Here is a 23,824-nt window from a genome sequence, read left to right as displayed (position 1 = left end):
AACTGGTTGTCTAAATCCTTAATTGCCAAGTGCATGTTCTTCACAGTCTACAACACTCCAGTATTTACTGTACAGTTATCAGTGTATCATGTACAGTATTACACACGGTTAACATTGACGTTGCCATCATATTCATTTCATTTTCATCAATGACGCAAATATGTGATATAAGCATGAAAAAAGTGTAGTTTTTGTATCATTTAATTTTGTCATTTTTTCCATTTACAAGCTCCTATCATTGTCAAACAATGTCTATCATTGTTTCACGATAAATCCAGTAAAAGTACCATACAGGGAGGTTTTAAAATGTATTTTTTCAATGCAAATTTCACCTTTCCAGTCCCCTTCTTTAAAGCAAGTGTTAAATATTTCTACTTTCACAAATTCAAGGAAAGATTTAGTATTAAAATAGTTTAGAATGTAACACATTCACAGAACATTATTCACAGAAGGAATAGGAATTCTGATAGGAAAACTAACATGAAAATAACTTACCTAAATACCTACTTATTCTCACAACTACTGTACTGTACATTCAGCACATTTATTGATGAAAAAGGAACTAATAACAGGTTTTCATACAGAACGCACATATCTATTTCTTATGTATTCAAATGAATGTAATGACCTCAATTGTATGCATGTATTGAGATTTTCTATTTTTTTGCATTTCCGTTTTCTGTAAAACAGATGTTGTAGATGTAGGACGACTTCACTAATTAAAAAGAAAAGCTTTTAAACTAATTCTGGAGAATGTAGCCATTATTTCAGGTATGGTTTTCACATCAGCAGTCTAATGGAACTTAGAGACTGAAATACATTTCAATCTGGTAGTCATTAGTGGAATACACTGCTTTTTAATGCAGACTTTTAAAGTATATACAAAAAAGGCAACTGATGTACACTGTGAAAGAAGTTATTTTGCTTCTCTAAATACTGTAAAATGATACATAATATTGCAGTGAATTTCACATATAAAAGATTAACTACTGTGTCCTGTTATTTTTGGCTTAAAAATTGCCTTCCTATTCTTACCAAGATTACCTCCACTGATAGCTTTGGAAAATACAAATCTGTCTTTTCTGTGACAAATTAAAATTGTATTAGTAAATGTTTCTAGTTCTGCCCTGCCCTTCAATACAACATATCACCCAAGTTCCATCATTTTTCAATTTAAACATATGTATAAATAAATATATTTAACAGCAATTATATAACTCTTCAAACCTTTACAGTGTGTCATACATGTTTTTATCTTCACTTTACAGAGCTTATCTTACACTAATGCTGAACCTGAAGATTTTGCACCACACTTAAAAAAAAGTTTAAACGTGGGAAATAAATATGCTAAAACATTGCAGATTCATACAACAAACAGTTGTTTGATATAGCAGGACATTAAGACTGCTCTAGTAATCTGTGTCAACTATAAACTTGTATGCCCTTCAGTTTGAGTTAATTATAATGCAGCAAATTCTAATAGCACCATTTTAAAAAGAAATTATTGGCAATTTCTCTCTGAAAGGCTAATAAAGTTTTACAGTCTGTGCCTATCTACACCGTTGGAATTCTAATGGCAACTACAGAAGAGCACCTTTCATTCAAACCATTTTTTAGCTTTGGCTATGCAGCATCAACGTATGCATAAATGTTTAGGAGCTGAGAACAGCAGAAATGTTCCTGTTGGGGAATCATGCAGCACTGACTAAGTGTGGTTAAAGCCCAACAGCCAGTTGTGATGGAAAGTAAAGTACCTGTACCTATCTCCACAGCAAACAGCGTCAATATAGCTATGGGGTCATACAATCTTATTTTCAGATTATTTGCCTATTGACCACATTTCTTCAATTATCTCCAATTTCTTCAATTTGAACTGCAGATAAACGTTGTTGGTTGCATACATCTCTGATTGGTTAAAAAAATCCATGAATCACTTGTGACAGTGACAGTGACAGTGAGTGAGTATGTTATTATATTTTACATGCTAAGCTGCAAGTGTCAAAAAACGAACTTAGAAAAAAGAAAACTTCAATCTGTACAGTATGTAATTTTAAATATAAACACTATTAATGATAAAAAAGGAATACAATGATATACAATACATCTATATTAAAAAAATGAATATAATTGTTTTATATGTTTTATATAAATGACAAATGTTTTGAATTAAGTTTAAATTAACAGCAGCATCATCAGCATAATCAACAGCTCTAGCAAACTGTTAGTTAAAGATTTCTTAAGATCGGGATTAGTACAAACAAACCTCATAGTTTTTAAAAACAGAGTTTGAGTTACAGCAGGACACATGTAAACATGTGGCAGTAACAGTTTTTATTTACAGTTTAATAATGCACAAAGGCACACAATGTAGCTATAAGACCCAGCCCCGTTATGAGAGACCCACCTTAACTTAAGAAGCAATGTCATATAAAACTTGTAGGGCATTTTTCTCAAGGCTTTTGCATAAGAATACAAAGGAGAAGCAAGACTGGTTAATAGCCATGTGTAATACCATATTGGCCTTTATTTCCCTTGTGGGCAAAATGCCCATTACACACGTAAAACCTGCTCCATTGTCTTCTAAGGATAAAACCTAATAAATATTTTCTGCATATTTCTGCAAATATGTATGCTATCATTTAATTAAACTTTTTGAAGCCACATTCATTGAGCAAATTCCAGTGTTCTTTGCAGTATTTAGATCAACCTCTAAGACCCTCATCTGCTTTACTGCAGATACCTTTTCTCTGTTATTTATTGTCACTGTACCTGACTCTAATTACAGATATAGGCTTGTTAAAAGATTTAGTTATTTGGAGCTTTCACAAATGAAAGGCACAACATAATTCTGTGTGGTAATGCCTTTTGCAGCTAGCTAGGTCTCCCAGAGGAGAGCTTCTTGCAGTGGGAGAGAGGTTATGTAAATGGTGAGGAATATAAAAGAATGCTGGAGGGGACATGATTCTATTGTAGCAAATAAAGGCAGAATTCCCTGTGAGGATACTTTAAAGGCAACTGGAGTTGTTTGGGATTCATTTCACAAGCACATTGGGAATGCCATTTAAAGGGCTCTGTAACATTGTCATTGACAAGCACCTGCAGGACAGATGATGGACCATTCTCTCTGTAATCAGATGAAAAGCTCTGAAATAAACCCTGTATTTGATCTTTACAGAAAGAATACCATCTCAGCTCCTTAGAGAATATTGCAAAAGAGCAAAATCCCAAATAGACTGAAGACTAATGATTATATTTCTATGCTGACAAGGTGCTCCCCTGTTCTATGAAACAGTTTTAAGCTAATTATTGTTTTCTTAGCTGATGTTCTTAGAGTGGTTTACCAAATGCAAACACATAAAGTAAATACAAAAAATAAATACAATAAAAAGCTGAAAAATAACTAAAAATACAAATGACAAGAAAAACAGGCACATTACAGATGCAATGCCTGTGTAGTGCAGAGAAGATGAAAAAATGTCCATCAAGCAACAAACAGCGTGAAAGTAAAAAAGCAGTGATTGCAGTAAAGAAGGGATACTATTGAGCAGAAATGGTTGGTGGTACAAGATAATGACAGAATGAAAGGGATCACAAGACCTACTGTACTGCATCTAAACAGGTGTGGAAATGGAGAGAAGGAAGAGTGTAGAGTTACCGGTAGCTAACAAGTGTTTCATAGGGAGCAAATGGAGGGATTGGTGCAGTTCTGTGGCTTCAGAGAAAAGAAGGAGGTAGAAAGACCTGGCTAGCATCAGGATTCAGAATGAGTAAGAGAGGGTTAGTAGCACTGGCTAGGAAGGCCAGCCAGGAGGGAGTTATTGATCAGGAAGAAGTCACAGAAGTGAGAAATATGATGTGACACAGAAGACAGATTCAAGAAGAAGGAAGAAAGGGAGAGGGGGTTGGAGTCCATTGCAATAGAGATGGAGAGGTCAAAAGAATGGGCAGAAGAAAGGAAGAAAAGGATGTCTGAATTTTTTAGATGTGTAAGTTTAAGATGATGGTAATTCTGGGTGACAGGCATCAATGTGGGAGAAGACAAAGGTATCAGAAAGAGTAGAAGAAAAGACAATTTGAGCATCATCCATATAGAAGTGGTATGAAAATTGTAGCAGGAGAGCAGAAGTCTCAGAGGGTGGGGGTTAAGAAAGAATAGCAGAGGCCCAGCAGAGAGCCTTGTGGAACACCAGTAAAGAATGAATGAGGTTCAGAGAGCAAGCTGTGCCACAAGATCCAGGAAATGTGATCAGAAACATAGGATGAGAACCAGGTGTAGGCCATGCCAGAGATTACCAGGTCAGTATGTGTTCACAGCAAGGTAATATGATCCCTGATGTGAAAGGCAGTAGAGAGGTCAAGGGGGATTCAAAGAGATGAGAGTTAAGCAGTGTGAGCTGACTGAAGGACATCAGAAACTGAGAAAAGAGCAGTTTCAGGAGAGTGCTGGACAATTTAGATTTGTTGGTCATCTAGCAACAAATACAATAGTAAGCATGGGAAATTTGGAGTTGGCACTATAAAGCATAGTTTTGGAGGAAATCCGACCTCCATTTAGTGGCTTTGATCACATTTTACTTTGCAGACATACACTTTATGTTTGCAGCTTATCATTTACACAAATAACTTACTAGTTTTGAGGACCTAGAAACCTTATAAACAAGAGTCAACCTTGCTTTTCAAGCAATAATCTGAACATTTGAACATTTACCTTTTATAGCAGTTATATCTTTCATTTGAATTGCATCACTAATGTAATATCATTTTGGCAGAGAACCATAAACTGTAGTTTGCTTTTGTGTTGGCTTCAAAAATGGAACCAATCAGTGCAATCAAGTGATTGAGACCATACATACTGTATCAGAGCCCAGAATAATCCTCAGTCTTAAACAAATTTTGAAAAACTGTCTCATGTCAAAAAGAATGAGCACACTGTTAATTATTAGGAATATACCTGTAATAAGAGCAGTGTTAATTCAGTATAACCATAATCAGCAAAACAGACTTCAGACCACAGGCTAGATATTTTACAGTACTTTGAAGAGCTGAAGACAGTTTCTTAAGAGGCAAAAAAGGGCAAGCCCTTACAATAATGAGTTCACTTCACTTCTAAGGAATCGTTTTGGTTTAGAAGAACTATGAGCATCTGTGGGAATTGTAAGGTGTTTTTAAAAGTTGTGAAAACTGGCCCAAATGAATGTCAGAACCTCACCGTCTGCTTTCAATGTCAGTGGTGTTGGTGGGCTCAGGACCCTCGCATTCGTCACTGTGTTCTTCACCAGACAGATGTAGCTGCCAACGTCTGAGGGCTGAACTTTGGAGATGTAGAGATTTCCAGTTTCCTGGGAGATGAATCGCCTGCTATCCTCTGCCACAAATGAGGGGAACTCATTAAAAACCCAGCTATATGTGATCTCTGAAAGAACAAGAAAAGAACAGAGAAAGGTCGCATTGTTCTCTTGTAATACTTTATACTGTGTATTTAATTAGTTATTCTGGTATAGGAAGGTACCTGATACCTAATTTAAATATAGTTTTATGTACCTAACTGTTATAAAGCTTTTTGGCCTTTTTATTTAATTGTATTTCATTTAAGTAAAATAATCTAGAATAAGAGATATGGAATAATAATATAAAAAAAACAGCACGATAAATTTCTCCATCTTCCATTCCAGTCCCTCAACTGCCTACTTAGTTTTGCTCTCCCATCTCTCTTCCTACTCCCTCTCACACCTCTCAGACAGAGTATAAGTGTTAGTCAGAAGGTCAGTGTCCACTAGCAGCTGAGTAAACTCACCTAGTCATTTAAAAAGTGAGGCAGAGTTAGTCTCTTAGTACATGGTTAACACCATGTATATTGTGTACATAACATTAATACTCTGTTCCAATCCACTAAAATCATATATATGTAGTCAGTTTTGTTTTAAGGTGGTGACTATCATCCGAATAGTCTGTAAAACAAGAGTGTCAGCCCCGCAATCAGTGTGTCAGGGCAGTGTCTGCTGTAATAACAGTGGAACTGGATGACAAATATGTGCCTATCTACACAGACAGAATCTGTCTATCTGCAGTACAGTCACCAGCCATCCCAAAATCTACCTGAACAGCAGAATATCAGTAAGTCAGTGTTGTTAATGCTCAGTGACATAGATTGGCTACAAAATACAGTTTGCTTTACAATCCAGTCCTGTCTCTCTCAACCTTCTTGTTAAGATGAGCTGGGATCTTTTTCATGGTTAAATTGCTGATTTTTGCTCCTAATCTTTCTGAATTACAGGGTTCTCGTGAGTAAACCCCGGGAATGTACTGTGAAGGAATTAATACCATGAACAATTGTGTGGGATGAGGTGGTGGTGGTGGGGGGGTGTCATTTTGGCAATTATTTGTCACTAATATTAAAATTTTTAAAACATCTTTCAGTACAAAAGTCTTCAAAAGACAATTAAACAGATACACAATCCAAGCAGTAAAACAAACTGAGCAACCATGATATTAATCATTATCTACAGCATTTTTTGTTCTTCGGATAACCTCTTGGAGATTAGTCTTGAAGTATAACATGATATTAACAACAGTTACACGATGCTATATAGCATAACTCCACAGCAATAAAAAAGTTATGCTGGATAAGTACGTTTTATGTTATTGATTTGAAATTGATATCTCTAAAAATACTCCTCTGATTTTAGAGTCTGGAAACCTGCTTTAGGTAAATCAGTTTGCTGGAGGCAAATGACACAATTGTGTGTCCTACTTTATCATACAGTACAACAGAAATGAAGTGTAGTGTCAAGGCCAGCTGATTCAGAGGATGACATTTTGACAAAAAAAGATCATCATTAATTGTGTCTGCTTAACTCCAAGCTGAAGTCAATTTGCCTGAAGCTAGATGGCAGCATTATGAATACCAGAAAATATGTCAACAGAATATCAGGTGAAGAAAATTAAGTCCTACAGCACTGACTTGTCATCTGTCAAGTGTTCCAGGTTTCATTAGATATAAAATTAAGAAAACTGGCAGCAGTATAAAATAACAGGCAATCTTCAAAGTCAGAATGCCTAAGGACTCCTTGAAAGATGAAAGAGTAGAAGGAAACATCACTGTGGACATCAACTTCAATATACAGGGACTGCACTATAGAAAACATTTCATACTAACCCCTAATTTAAGAATACAGAATATGATAAATGCCGAGGATTGGTGAGTTCGGAATGGTTCTATTCTGTGCCTGTCATACAGTATTTAACATCATCCATCAATATTACATTCAAACCTTTTCACATTTTAGCTGAATTGCAAAACAAAATCTTCCACTGAATGGTTCAAAGGTTAAAAAACTGGGTTTATTAACCGGTATCTAGTTTGTATATTTGATGTAAAGACACTCTTCTCTCCTGAATATTACAAGAACATTCTATTGGAAAATTGCATTTTCTTCTCTAGACTTAATTTCATACGTATAATCTCAAGATATACTGTACATGTCACATATATTGAAAAATACATTGTTAGGATGGTTCTCATTTAATTTTTAAAAGATTAAAAGAATGTAACTTGTCATTCATAGTAGAAAGATACCGCATCAATTTGAACATAGAAAGCTAAATATTGTCAGACATTTTAGTATTTAGACTGCATTGCTGGGATATTTTAGGAGAAAGCCCCAAACATGTCTAAATACCCTTTGCAATGGTGTGGCCGTGAGCCAAGATGGCTGTCTGTTATTGAGAAAAGCTGCAGAATGAGGTACCGTATAGCTGGTCTAAATAAAACATTGGCACTCAGAATGAGCTGGATTCCATATGAGGGAAAGATGCTATCAAGACAGACTCTCTGGGCTAATTACGAGATTTAGTCCAGACCACTATCTTGGGCTTCAGGCCTGGGTCAACTGATGCATTATGAATGTATTTAAACCAAAATGCATCATTGAGTAATTTTTAAGGTAAAACTGTGGCTGCAATCATCTTTTTTCGTATTCCAAACAAAATATATTGAACCTTTAGATGAAGGTATAATAATGTTGATAAATTGCATGAGGATACTGATTTTGATGGCTTCCAGCCCCAGTCGTCAAGCAGTGAGCTGTCTGGGGCAGCTATGAATATTTATCTGATAAACAAAACTCGTTTGTTTCTCTTGTTTGGGAATGCTCCTAATTAACTGTCAGAAGATTTTAATTACAATAGTGCCTTTTTAGTCTTGTCCTTTTATTGTTTGAATTGGGGTTCCTCAGGGATCTAACTTTGACATATCAGTTCTATTATTAACCAAGATAGTTATCCACAAAAATTCTCTATTGGCTTAAGAAGTCTAAAGCTGATTTCCTTATGGAATTAAAAACATGCCTTGATAGTTTTCTGAATGCATGTTCTATACTAAAAACAACATATTCTCTAACAACACAAGTGTTTACTTCTAAGAGGGAAAAAAACTGCTGCTGTGACAAGACACCTCTGATGAATCAGCACCAGTTTTAGTATTGCTCATTCTTAACTGTAATTTTATAATATTTCCTTGTTTCTTCAGTTAAACACTGTTTCCCACTGTAAGTCCAGTCTAAGTTATCATTTACATGTTGAAATCATTTATCCCCTCTTAAAAGTTTGTGATACACATAGAGTTTAGAAAGTTTACTGTAACACCAATATAAGAATCCAATTTTCAGGTAGTTCTTATGAGCATCATCTCTGTTTGGGTAGTTCATTTGCTATTTAAATCTATTTTTTCCTTTTGATCACTGCCTCCATTTCCAATAGACGCATGGGAGGCAGGAGGTCTAAGAAAAAACAGGGCTTAGGTGAAATGTAAGCTGTATAAAAAGTTGCAAATTTACACTAAAACGTCACATTAATTACACACAAACATCAAATTATTGTCATTTAGTGTATTTGTTTTGTAATACAAAAAAGGAAGACAGTTGCATTTTTTTTAAGGTGGTGCTACAGGCAGGAGAGAATACAAAAATATGAAAACAAAGCATTCTTAAAACATGCATGTGCTACAAAGTGTACTGTTTACAATTTTGGTTCCAAAAATGATATTGCTGCTCTACAATAATAATAATAATAATAATAATAATAATAATAATAATAATTGCTTACACAGACAGCTGTTCCACTATCATTCAGGCTCACTATAATGCAGGAAGCTTTGACCAGTGTAATAATAATAATAATAATAATAATAATAATAATAATTGCTTACACTTATATAGCATTTTTCTGGACACTCCACTCAAAGCGCTTTACAGGTAATGGGGACTCCCCTCCACCACCACCTGGATGATGCGACGGCAGCCATAGTGCGCCAGATCACTCACCACACACCAGCTATCAGTGGGGAGGAGAGCAGAGTAATGAAGCCAATTCATAGAGGGGGATAAAGGCCGATGGGAAATTTGGCCAGGACACCAGGGTTACACCACTACTCTTTTCGAGAAACGCCCTGGGATTTTTAATGACCACAGAGAGTCAGGACCTCGGTTTTACGTCTCATCCGAAGGACGGCGCCTGTTTACAGTATAGTGTCCCCGTCACTATACTGGGGCATTAGGACCCACGTGAGCCGCAGGGTGAGCGCCCCCTGCTGGCCCCACTAACACCTCTTCCAGCAGCAGCCTTAGTTTTTCCCAGGAGGTCTCCCATCTAGGTACTGACCAGGCTCACAACTGCTGAGCTTCAGTGGGTTGCCAGGTGTGAGTTGCAGGGTGATATGGCTGCTGGCACAATCAAACCTTTTAAGTCTCCAACAGGGATATGATCGAAGTATATTCAAAATCCTCAAAGGATCTGACAAACTCAAGCCAGTGAACTTTTTCACTATCAACTTGGAATAAACTTCCCAGTCATATTGTCGAAGATGAAAAACTGACATCTTGTTCAATTAGCTACTAACTACTGTACCAAACAAAGCAGATGGCTTGCTCTACAAATGGCCTCCTCTCATTTGTAATATCTCCTATGTGTTTATGTCAACCAGAATTCTTCCTTTATGAGATGTTGATCTTACAGTATGTTACATGATACACTAGACAAACGTTACTAAAAACTTGGTATCTACAGCCAAGCTTTAGTTTTAACAATGAAAGACAAATAAAAGAGCCATACCTTTCCAACATCCAACAACCCCTTGAATAATTTACATTGCTGAACCCAAAAGATGAGATCCCTTTAAAAAAGAATAATATTACAAAGAGACTATATACTGTACATTAGATACTATGGAGTGTTTGCACCAGGGTTCTGATAATGGCATGAAGTGTACTGTATGTCAGATTATGCCATTGTATATAAGGCTCTGGCTAAAAAAACTTCATTCTAATTATTTTCAAGATGACTTGAAGTATGAAATTTAAGAACATTTTACATTCCACTGCCTCCAAATTGTTTCCAATTAGTCTCCCATTTTAATTATATACTTTTCTTAGTCAATAAACCATATTAATGTGAATAAACCCTCCTACCACAAATGAGATAAATAAAAGATAAATAAAACCCCAGGTCTCTTTTCTATTCTCTGCATCATTTTTCATGTTGCTTTTTTGTCTGTCATTATTTCTAAATACTCATTAATCCTTATGCAAATATTTAATGGAGGTCATTTATTACCACATTATTGTGGCACACCTTATGAATGCAGCATTTAATTGGTATATACGTAGCAGATTATTCAATATTTATTTTTCTTCCATTTTGACTTTGGGATTATTATCTCTTGTTTACTTTTATTCACTTAATATTGCCATTATCATATACATTTTTTTTAAATGGTTGCCAATCCTGGTCCTGGAGGTGCACACACCTGCTGGTTTTCATTGCAGCCGAGCTTAAATACTCATTTGAAGAAAAAATAGGTTGCTTGATGGGAACATCAGCAAATATTTTTGTGGTATTAAAAGTTTGGAATGACATAACAGGTTAAAAGACAACCCCCAGCATACCTACACTTGTGAGATGAAAACAATCAACTGGTTCAAACTAATACCATTAGTTAGTTAATTAAGGGTTCAATTGTGTTTTTAAGAGATTGATTGACCCTGGGTGAGAGGACCTCAGGACTACATTTAGAAACTCAAATCTTAGATGACTGGTATTCTACACAGCACAGAGAAATACTATGGGAAGCACCCCTGCTGTACTGAGCCATACTGTATGCAAATTGCCTTCCCTCCTTACATGTGCTGCCAATCACAAATGAAATATTTCTGTTAGAAACCTAAACCCGGAACTAGTTCCCATAAACAGTAGCAACATGAAGAACAAATAGCATGATTTTAAAGAAAATATGCTATTTGTTATTTACTCCATTTCTTTAATACAAGTATTTCTTTAAAGTTTAGATTAGCATATCTATCAGACTGAAAAAATATTTCACTTGCTGAACATCAGTGTCTAATCTTAAAAGCTTCTCAATTGTCAGTATAATAACTTACTGGGTACATGTTTAGAATTTAGCTAACAGCTGTGCAGTAGCTTGTTTCTGTTAAACATACAACCATAGAGATATAGTTGCCAGTGGGGGGTCTTTCAGCTACCGGAAACTCTCTGAACATTTCTAAAGGAGGTCCCGAGGGAACTATACAGTGGTTGAGCAACAATAAGAGACAAAACGTGAATATTTTTTTACCTCAGAAGCAGCAAAGATACAGGATATTTACTCAAACAAGCCTTGTCTGTAGCATTTTCTATTGATGGTTAATGTGCAGTTAGTCTCTGTTGAACATGTACGGTAGGTTCATGGTATATATATTGTAATATTCTGTTTAGATGCAATATATATATATAAAACAGGATATTACAATGATAGGTGTATATTATCAAACAGCATACACTAAACAGAGTAGGGCTGATTCCAGCAAAAACACATATACAAAACAACATCTACAGTATACATGCCCAAAGGTTTTGTCTAGCAATCTCATTTATTGCACCACTTGCAGAAAGTGCCTTTCATTTACATTAAGTCTTTTATTTTATATTCCATCAGTGAAAATGAAATGAGTAGTTGGACAGTTTAGGAAGGGGATCAGAGCAGTGAGGATCAAAGATCTCTTTGAGCCAGTAGTTCCCCACATTAATGCACGGTACCTCCCCTGGTCATAATTACACTGACCTTTCTGTCTGCACCTATTCACAGGGATTCCAGGACATCAGAAGTCAAAATTATTTTTAAAGTATGTTCACACCTCCTGCCGGCTCTCAGTGATTGATTCATTTATTTCTAGACTTCATTCATTTACAGACTGTCTCCCAGAGTTCCATTTCATTTCTCACATCCCCTTTGTGCTATGTTTACCCTACTCTCTGATTCCCCCCTTTATTCTCCCACACACCAGAAGAAGCCACCACATTTGAACTTTTCAGCACAAAATTAACCTGCACTCCTTCCAGAAACACATACTGTCTCAAAGGTATAACAGTATTGTCAAAACTGAGATGTATTTTATCACGACACATGCAGTAACATAAGGAATTGAAGTCCAAAGAAAAGCTAGAACTGATGCTCTATTTAGAAAACCGAAATCTAATTCAGTCCTGCCCCTGATGGAATTTGTCCCCCCAAAAAACCCAAATTGCCTCATGCAGTTACGATGTCCTTACAAGACTGTATGGGGAAATTAGGGTTTCTGCAGGCATTAACATGGCTATTGCTGTATTAATGCCAGCAGGAGGCCCAAAGTGATTTGATATGCAGTAAAATAAACTGTTTTTGCTTTGTCTGAACCATTCAGCAATATGCTGAATCAGTAAAACACTTGTACAAGAAAAGAAAAAATCTTTGCAGGAAGACTGTCGTTGTAAAAAGGAGAAGTGAATGCACAGTGCCGTCACTGAGTCTACCTTTACATACAGCAAGTTGCCATAGCGAATAAAAGTTAAAAGCCAGTAAACTGTTGTAATGCACAGTGAGAACAAGGTAAATGCAGAGTGTATCACGTACCTGGGGAATGCGGAGGAGGAGAACACATGAGAACCACACCTTGCCCTTCACGGACTGATACAGCTCCCCTCGTCCGCCCACTGAAATTACCAAGGTCTGCAAAGAGAAGGAGACGCCAGACCTCAAATCAAAATATTGAAAAGTCTGTGTTGCATTTTATTTTTTTAATTAAAACAATATAAAAAAAACGACAACTCTTACACTGCCGATGCAGTAGCTATACATTCAGATATTATACAGTCAACATTTTCTTTCTCTCTTTCAACTTGTCAGTGTGAAATTAACTTCTACTTGTTCCTTATTATACAGTTATACTATTAGGATGTAGAATATTAATGATGGTTGCAGGAACAAAGGGAAGCCGTTTGTTCAGATTCTGCTGGTACTTCAAACAGCACAAAACACTCAGAATCAGCTGCACAGAGTGTAATAAAGAGACTGTAAACAGGCATAAGAGTCCATAGGTGCTCTTCTGATACACTAATTAAATCTACAGTATCACAACATCCAGCCTATAGCTGAACTTGAATGTTCTCAGGTTCTCCAACTTCAGTACAATACATGCCCTGGCAATGCACAAGTAACTCTTTGTAAAATAAAATCCTAATATTAGTCTGAAATTGGCATTACTAGTTTCAATACATTACCAGTAGCATTGATAATTGGTTCTACATTATTGATTCCCTTTAAAATACTGAAGACTATAAATTATTCAGTTCCTTCTGTCCGTCCTCATAAGTCATTTTTTTAAACCCTGGATTGAATGAAATATTGCTCTAATGCAACTTGATCCTTTTCATAAAGTGGGAAACAGAATTGCAGGTAGCACTTTAGATGTGGTCTAATTATCACTTAGTACAACTGCCATCTCTTGGCTTGTATTTTGTATTACATTTTGTGCTATACAGAACAACCTTCTCTTTGTTTTTTTTTCAGTTAACTTGAGATTACACAAAAAATGGTGATAATTTCCTTTTGGCATTATAATAATTATTTAATAAAACTAACTAGTCATTTCACAAACTTAAAGTTGCTCATATGGAACAGAGATGATAAAATATATTTAAAATCAAATGAACAACCAGAATTAGGATGTACTAAATATCAACACACCTGTCAGCTGTAAGATCTATATTAATAATTACATTTTCTTTTCAGATATGAACTTTTGTTGAAGAAGGATTCACACCATCTTAAACATTAGGCATAAAGCAAGATATATGGATTTCAATGTGAATTATTCAACAGTGATATTTATGAAAGTTAAATGAATTCTAAGGTTTTTTATTCTATTGAATTTTTGTCTCACCATGGTCTATTTAAGACGATATATATCAGAATTCTCCCATTCTAAGGATCAGTATATCACATGGGAAAGACATTTCATATAATGTGTTTCATTACATTTCTCTCTCTCAGAAATCACATTAATAATGAACAACTTTGGCAAAACATAACTACCTTCCACTTTCTGCACTGCACTGCAAGGAAGGGAAATGCAGTTGACTAAAAATGCTTTTAAGTAATGTCACACCCAAGTACAGCACATAATTAAAATACTCGAAATATAAGTACAGTATAGAGTAAATTGCTTAATTCAATCAAGGATATTGAAAAAAACACTTTAACATTAAAACGCCTTCATTGTTCTTAAAGCGTATTGTGGCATGAGAGTTTTATGAACTTTGGAATGTAGCTGCATTAAAAGTAATCTGCCAATATTTCAGTGGAGAACTTTCACTATCACTCATTCTTAAGATTTTTAAAATAAAATAGACATTTTGAAGCTCAATGAATTTTGACCATATTGATGAAAACTGGCTCCTGTGATTTATACATTTTAGCACTATACTATTTTTGTGTTAACATACAGTACCAAGAACTGAAGCATGTATTGTCAATACTGGAACAGACTCAGCCATAATAATTACAAAAGGTAGTTTTTAGATGTTGAGAGAGAGATAGCAACACAACAGAACCAGGAAATTGTTTTTTGCCTTTTGAAAATAAAGTTAAGGAAATGTAAAGAGCTGCAGGATTAATATGCTGTGTTTGGATCTTTTGAGCAGTTGCTGTGAGACTTCTCTGCTGCAGAGCTATTTCTGGAAAAAATCCAAACATTGCTGATTATCCCTTTTCAAGTTAATAAGGGCTCTTTTAATTTCCAACTGCAGCTCTGCAATACAATAGAAAAGAAATGACAAAATGTCAACCTGGGGCAGATTTCTGTGTTCTGTGTAGTTTTATTCTATCCCTGTGACAGCAGAATATTTCATTATACCAGAATGTTTGATAATTATACCTCACAGCACTTTAGAAGCATTAGTTTTCTTTTCTCTCTCTTTCAGACATGTTGAGATAACACCAAAGTTCAAGTCTTCATTTCCTAATGGGATACATAAAAATGTTTTCCTAGGGAACTATTTTTTGTGAACTTATTAGCATCATTTATAGTAGCATAATAATAAAAAACAAGAAGCATGAACAATTGCAACCATTTCAACAGCTATAGCATTCCATTTAGCAACAGCAATAAAGGTCACATGTTTAATCCTTCCCTTATAATACGGCTGATATGATTACTTCACTATGTCCACATTCAATGTCAGTTCTTGTGTGAATATTTACTTTTTTACATACAGTATATAATTTGTCCATGTATTGAACAGTTTAATTTGATTGATTTACAAAAGAAATGCACCACCGAGCTACCAATTCATCATTTATTTTCTTACTCATTTTCCTCGCATGCAGCCCATCTATTGTTTCCCTCATATTGTATTCTAATGAACTCAGTTGGTTCCACTCCACATGTACTTGCAATTTTGCAAAGTTTCTTTTACATTTTCCAGATTGCTTTTATTGTAGATAGCTACCAATAAAGGCATAAGCCAAAAAACAAAATCAATGTCAAAATATACCTCAGAAAACGATTATGCCTTCACTATGCCCTGTAGGAAGACAATACTGAAGCATAATTACCAGGGTTCTCTGGAATAAGCTCTGACCCTTTGGCCCACGTAAAATTCCAGGGACATTAACAGCCTGAACTACATGAGATTAATAACATATTTCAATGTTATGAAAGTTTGATGTCTTCTCTTAATTCCCTCATGTGCTTAGATGACACTTATTATGGCATGCATTCTTCAGTAAGGGCACTGCTGTTATAATATTAGAAAAAAAACAGTCATCAGTGGCTGAAAACTGTGACTCTAGATAGGCAGAATTAAAAGTCTCTTTGGACTGTTCAGTCCTCAACATTGTGAAGCAGCAAGAACTAATTAATATTCATTCCCATAATTCATAGCAGATGTCTGCTCTTAAAACACACCATAAACCCCAAAGAGGTTTCTTGTGAGATATCTATCACCAAACCTCTTACTTCTCTTCCTTACTCATCATTTTTCTCCCAGAATTTATTGATGGGCATATACAGAACACTGAGAGCATTACTGAAGCTGCCCTGTTAACTATTGCTTCCTTTGTCATATATGGTATACTTGTTGCATCACTAGTTAAAATACATTGCTGTTTTATTCCTGAACTGTTTTAGTTTTTTTTAATTCATAATGTGCCTGAAAGATGTTCCTTGGAATATATACAAGGGAACAGTAGTTAGGTTTCAGGACTAACTGAAACTGAAATTAAATTCCAGATGTGCCACTGCTGTTGTACCGTTCAGCAAGAGCAAGGTAATTATCCGAATGTTTCCATGAATACGTAGTTATATACATGGGTGCAAATATAAGTCATTTTGGAAAAAAGTTTCAGCCAAACGAATAAGTAAATAAATCACACATACTGTATATAATATATATCACATATTAATATATTAGAGGTGTTAGTGGGGCCAGCAGGGGGCGCTCACCCTGCAGTCTATGTGGGTCCTAATGCCCCAGTATAACGACGGGGACACTATACTGTAAACAGGCGCCGTCCTTCGGATGAGACGTAAAACCGAGGTCCTGACTCTCTGTGGTCATAAAAAATCCCAGGGCGTCTCTCGAAAAGAGTAGGGGTGTGACCCCAGCGTCCTGGCCAAATTTCCCATTGGCCCTCACCAATCATGGCCTCCTAATCCCCATCTATGCATTGGCTTCATTGCTCTCCTCCCCACTGATAGCTGGTGTGTGGTGAGCGTTCTGGCGCACTACGGCTGCCGTCGCATCATCCAGGTGGGGCTGCACATTGGTGGTGGAGGGGAGTCCCCATTACCTGTAAAGCGCTTTGAGTGGAGTGTCCAGAAAAGCACTATATAAGTGTAAGCAATTATTATTATTACACTGGTCAAAGCTTCCTGCATTATAGTGAGCCTGAATGATAGTGGAACAGCTGTCTGTGGTTGCCAAACAGCATGTGTATAAAGAGGAATTACAAACCTAGCTGTGGTTCTGCCTCCTCATAGCTGTGAAACAGCTAGATGGATAATGAGCACAGAGTTTTGCTCACTTGGTTACAATAAAAGCCCTAATTTATTGATAACTAAATGAAGGGATTGTTATTGGAGTGCAACAGCTGGCCCAGGCCTAAGGAAAAGTGAAAAAAAAAAACAATCTTTGTGTTTAGTGCTTTTTATTAGAAAATATAGACCTGGCCAGGTCATATTTTCAACAGACAAGCCCATCATCAGGGAGAAAGCCTGGTTCATTAAGCTCAGCCAGAGGAAGGTGATCTGCCCTAACGAGCTGTCAAACGTGCAATGTGATGGAACGCCCAGTAAACATGTTGTCACCAAGGCAGGTATTGATTTATCAGTCCCTGTCGCTGTTGCCTCCTTGTTCTCTATGTCAGCATCCTGACACAGCCACTCGTCAATTCAAAGGAGACATATGAATTATAGCTAATCAATACCTTCTCCTGTAGTCCAAATGAGAAAATAGATTTTCTTCTATTTTTTGTTATGCACAGAAAAAAAAAATAAAGACGGAAAATGGAGCCTGACAACCTGGATCTTGAAATTGCTCTAAGAGGCGAGCTGAGGAGTTGTGGGGATAGGGTTGTAAATTGTTGAGACAGGCTGCACCACTAAAAATAGGAGTAATTTATGGATGTGTCATGGATGAAGCAGAGGCGGCTTTTGTGAGGTGTTGTGCCATAAAAGCAAAATAGAGACAATAAGGCTGTCAGGTGTAAGTGTCAGAAAAAGAAAAGTTTGAGTAGGTACAGTGGACATTCTGCTGTTTGCATGTATCTCCAGATGCACCTTGAAATAAATTGTAAAAAATAAAACAACTCAGTAAATACGTGTTCACATTTATAAGCATCCTCATTAGTTATATTAAAACACCCCATTGTTGAAAAAAAGAATTTGGATACTTTTGTTTTTCAACAACCGAGAGAAGCATTCAGTAACAACTATTAACTGTGTGAGTAAACAGTGTAAATGAACAGTGAAAGAAACAGCTTCAAAACTGACCAGGAACCTCACTATTCAAGCCTTTTTTTCTAATAAAACTAATAAAATAAAATAAATATATTTCATAGATATGGAAAGTGAGTATAAAGGAGTTACTGAATCTTACTGAATTTGCAGGAGGCAGTAGAGAGAGACTGGTATTTGAAGCAATTCATGTAGCCACAGAATTGGACAAAAGCCTTTGTACAGTATGTTTTGCAAATTTGTTCGGTTCCTCATGCAGTAGATTTGTAACGCCCATCCATGTATGTATAGTGTTGTACTGGGAAAACAGCTAAGCTTGGGTTGTTAAACTGCATACTATATAAAAACTTTAATTACAGCTAAAGTGAACTAGATATTTGTTCCATAAAGTCTTTTGTTGGTGAATAGAGCTCATAAAGCCAAGAACCAACCTGGATCTTTGTGTTACGACAGTATCAGTGTATTTAATATGCAGATATTTCCATTGAGACATCTAACCTGGAGCTAGGATCTTTCACAATATGTAATGGTTCATGACTTTAGGTGTCCAGCAGACCTTTAAGAGATATTATGAATTTCAAAGCTTACGTATTAAATCATGTTTATAATAGCATTGTTTACTGTCGGCATCCTACAGTGCCAGCACTAGGGGGGAAAAAAAACATGTTCTCAAAATTAAGAAAAATAAGTGCATGGTTTTATTGAGATTTAATGACAGAGTAAAAACCTTTACAGTTCTAGGTCTTGCCACCTGCATTTGCTATCAGAGGATTTTACCTGCTGATCTAAACTAACATAATAAGAAACGCATTTTTATAAATAAAAGGGAAAAGGCAGGTGTGTAGGGTAACCATATCTTTTCCATGTCACTGAACTGCACAATTACTGTACAAATGATTGTTTACAGCACAGCACTGCCCTTGGTGCAGTGCACATTTGCCAGCAGCTTTTCAATATGCAATAGACAAACACTCCACCTAACCTTTTCCATTCACCTGTTGGTCTTGAGGCTGAAGAACACGGCAAAGGAGATGTTGGGTGGTTGTGATCACTTTAAACTGAACAAGGAGGTCAGACAGAAGGTTGAAGACAGTAGGTTCAGGCCCAGAAAGGGAATTGCAAGAACATTTACTTTATTAATAGATTTGTACTAAAAAAATCTTGAAACATTAAATGTAGGTACAGTATAGTGATGGACACAGATATTATTTTGATGATAACAAATAAATATAAAAACTATGTATTCTCAACTATATTCAGCCTTAATTTTAGAAAATAAACTTGTATATTTTTTAAAAATAATTCATGTTTTTCATTCCTATTGTCATTCTGGTTTATTGGCTAGAACAAGCTGTGCACAATTACAGTACTACTATGTAATATTTCCTCCTCACTTTTCTACTTCTCAACAAATGTAATATATATATATTGCAACAATTTTTAGTTGCAAAGAAGGTAAAAAGTCAGGGACAGAATGAGTTTATAGACAACTGTGAAGCACAAATGAATTAATCTATGAAAAATATTTCATAGAGAGTGTACAGTATATGATCTATGCATTGCTGTGGTGATGCAGAAGATAGTTGTTACTGGCTAAGCCAAAGGAATAAGAAAATGTTTGCACTCCCATGAGTTTGGATGGGAAGGAAAGTCACATGGGTTTAATTTGCCTTGTCATTCTACGGCGACATCTACTTAGTAGGTGAGACATGGGGACAGAGTGATTGCTGGGGTTCAGCTTAGATCAATAGCTCAGCAACATCTGCTTATTAGATTTCCAGTTTGAAAAGGGAAGCTGGCTGGTGGGCTACATCCTAGAGCACACGCCTGCCTTCTGTCTTCAAAGTGCAGGTTTCAGCAGCGTTTAAATTTAACCTTCAAATTAAAAAAAAACAGTCTGTGTGGGGTTTGGAGGTGTGATTTCTATCGATGCTATGAACTGCTAGATCCTAGACTGTTTTAAAACAACGGCAGTGTTATTTCAGATTCCTGCCAGCCTGGCGACCATGAGTATGCTGTTCAAATTTAAATTGATAAGAATTGGCCTTTGGTTAGTATTTCCCTTATCTCTACAAGATGTGGATTCAGCTACATCTTTTTCTAAGAATACTGGATATTGAATCAATAAGCCCATGTGCAATACGGTTCCTAGACCGGGCATTTTGCCAACGAAAAACACTGTGTCTTCCACGTGTTTTGTCACAGACACCCAAGAGTCCAAAGCTTTGGGGAGACCAGGAGGAAAAAAAACGATCACAACAACAACAAAAACCCTTTCCCACTGCCTGCTAACTGTTATTTGTTATTTCATCATCTCTGATAATGAATCACAATGACAGAGGTCTGGCCTGTACATTGACAGCTTTCTTAAATTTGTCTACACGACATTTCTTAAAGTGGGAAGCACCATAGCTCTTCAAACACCCTGTAAAGCTTTTTCTACAGCAGGCTTCTACGGCAAAATTTTTTTAAAAAAATGAAAACATCAAATATGAAACAAATGTAGGCAACTGTTAAAGAAAGGCAAAAGCTATAAAAAAACAGTGGTGAGAAGAGAACAGCAACATTTACTATTGCTAGATAAATTAATTTCGGACAACTGCAGTACACATCTTTAACGAAGCCATTAGCATGATCTCATTAGATTTCGGAAATATGCAATCTTATAAATGAATGGAACAAATCATTTCTGTCCCGAGTTTCAGATGGTATACGGTAGACAGAATCGGAATGTTTTTCTTTCATTCTGATATTGCATTAGAAGACAGTCGAGCTGTGATACGGTTCAACAAAAGCAAAGCACACGTAAACATGGTACTGTAAGCAATAAACAGACGAGATGTAAAATTAATATTCGAGATTAGATAAACTGAGTATCGCCAAAGTGTGAATCACTGATTAATATAAAATTAGTAAAAAAAAACACTCTGTTAAAAATAATGTACTAATAAAAATACTATACTGTACAATACATACTGTGTGAAAACCTTGGACTAAAAGGCATTAATGAATCAGAGTAATTTCTAAAACACTAGTAAAGAGGCCCCTCTGCAATTTCAATGCCTGTTTCTATGCTCTTTTATTTACTGCACAGAAGTCATTGTATGGCAGTGGATAAGCAACACCGACAGGGCAGCTCTCAGTGTACTGATTTCTGTGACCTGTGTAGCTCCAATAACATGAGCTCTGGGAAGGTACATTGAATGGAAATAAAAGATCCAAGCTCTAGCCAAAGCCCGAAAAACAGAAATGCTAAAATGGAACTAAATAATACTAAAACATATAAATGTATGGCTTTGACTTTGCAGTCCTCGTAAAGTACATCCCGCTTGCACTGTGCCACTGAGGCAGCAATTTCATGTTCAAGTTTCATTTTCAAGTTTAGTCACATAGCCTGATTAAAACCGAGCTGCCCGTAGCCTCAACTGAGCGGGTAGCAGCATCTGTTGATCTCACTGGACAGCCTGTCAAAGCAAGATTTATTTTTGCTTCAACCCCTTTTTAACAAGATGGGACTGTATCAAAAAAAATAAATTAATGACTTTTGCAAAATGAATTTAGACAGGCCTACAGTTAATGAACTGTCCTGGGATTAAACAAGGTTGTATATATTTTATAATGGTTGTCTTTATCCAATTTAACCAGACAATTCAAAGAAACGATCTCTTTAGATTGGGTTGTCAATACTGTGCTTAAAATGTGGACTGAGTAGAGGCTGAACATGAGCATTGTACATAATACAAACATGCTTATTTCTGAACCGCTGTGTCACTCTTGCCTCTTCTGATGGAATGTGTGTAATTTTACATCTACTATTTTTGAGTGATATCTTTACAGCTCTTCAATGTTATAGCACATGTGCTATGGGTTTTACATGCACAGATTTTAATTATATTTTATTCTGGAAACAGATCAGTAAAGCATTAATGCTTAAAGGCATTCAAGCATATGTTCCCTGCAGTCATGGCAATAAGGATGACATAACCAACTGCTTCTAGGGAAACTGCAAGCAAAACTAGCAATACTTTCTCCACCAACTGTTCTGCCCCTGGCCTGTCTGTATGCTTCGTTAACTTGTGATGGTTTACTGGAAGACAGCCAGGAGATAAATGGAAAAATGAAACAATGTTTTGGACATATTTAGTGCTGAAGCTTTGAGTAAAGGCACCTTTGTCATTAATAGGACACATACACAGAGTTCTCTGCCGGAGCTTCACCAGGATGGACCAGCTTTATGTTTCCTGTAGCCAAATTGTTGTCTGTCAATTTACTTGGATTTTTGCTACTTCGATTTAATCATTTGTAAAATAGTCAGTTCAACTACAGTACTTGTCAAAGCTAACAAAAATGATTTGGGGGCTTCATATTTAACTTTTGCAAACACTTCTTCAAATAAAAAAACAACAAAAACAAACCAAAATTGCAGCAATTATGTACAGTAAGATCAATACCATATTCAAATGTAGCCTAGAAATCCATTTATACAGTTACATGAACAGTGTTCACATTTCACCCCATTTTTAGACCAGTTAAACACTATCACCACCAAGCAACCTATACAGTGAGTCACTCACATGCAAATTGCAGGACAGCATCCCTGCTGATGATGACACCAAAACTGTTGGCTGCCAAGCACTGATATCTCCCAAAATCATTTGCTTCACTGGGATTGATGATAATCAATCTTCCATCTATCAGGCTGTAATGGTAATCGACGCTGATGTCTATTTCTGTTCCATTCATCAACCACCTAAAACACAACAAAATAATATTTATTGACTGTATATTCATGCCTATAATATGACCAAAAGTAACATGGCAAAAAGAAAAAGTCCAGAGGGTCACATTTTCATCGATCCAGTTTTTATAATCTGTGGATCCACCTTGTGTCAGCAAGAATATTTTGGGCCCTCGCTGATACTGGACAGCAATATTTGATTGGGAGTGGTGAAATATAGCTCCCATTTCTCCATCTAGCAGTTACAGGTTTATGTAGGAATGCTTGTCTGATGGCTTTTATCCACAGGCAGCATTTTAAAGCATCCTGCTGTCCTTCACTTCTCAATGACACTGCCCACAGTGGATACCGTTTTGCCAAAGGTATATGTCATACTGTACATGTGGAAAACTACTTTGACAGAACACCCAATGGGCATTCCCACATAATGTCAATCAGCTCTTCAACACAAGCATGCTGAATATAACAGACTTGGCTAGGAGTAAAAATAACTTGAATAGCTATTTTTACATTATTGTGCTTTTGACATGATGGCGCACCTGTAGGTGGGTGAAGGGTTTCCTCTGGCTTCACAGTTCAATGTCGCCTTCCTCTCATCAGAATCCAAGGCAAAGATGACATTGTCTGGCTCTTGAAGAAACACGGGTCCAAATTCCATACTTTCTAGAGAATTAAACAAAAAAAAAAACATAATTAAAAATGTCATTCAAGATCGAAAAGTCAAAAAGATGTAAAGATGCTTTTGATAATATGTAGTGAAACC

The 23,824-nt window shown here is 36.2% G+C and overlaps 1 protein-coding gene across 5 annotated transcripts in view; it reads right to left on the bottom strand.

The window, feature by feature from the left end:
• cntn5 (contactin 5) overlaps positions 1-23,824 on the bottom strand; it is a 196,877-nt gene that overhangs the window by 55,530 nt on the left and 117,523 nt on the right. For all 5 annotated transcript variants that reach the window (XM_015341784.2, XM_015341783.2, XM_015341778.2 and 2 more), the window contains 4 exons: positions 23,601-23,724; positions 22,898-23,073; positions 12,941-13,036; positions 5,210-5,413 (listed from right to left, as the gene is read on the bottom strand). In XM_015341784.2, coding sequence (XP_015197270.2) covers positions 5,210-5,413; positions 12,941-13,036; positions 22,898-23,073; positions 23,601-23,724 — 600 coding nt within the window. The remainder of the gene's footprint in view (positions 1-5,209; positions 5,414-12,940; positions 13,037-22,897; positions 23,074-23,600; positions 23,725-23,824) is intronic.

The sequence above is a fragment of the Lepisosteus oculatus genome, chromosome 5 (assembly GCF_040954835.1).
Source record: "Lepisosteus oculatus isolate fLepOcu1 chromosome 5, fLepOcu1.hap2, whole genome shotgun sequence".
In the NCBI taxonomy this organism is placed as follows: domain Eukaryota; kingdom Metazoa; phylum Chordata; class Actinopteri; order Semionotiformes; family Lepisosteidae; genus Lepisosteus; species Lepisosteus oculatus.
This window is presented reverse-complemented; position numbering and strand designations above follow the sequence as displayed.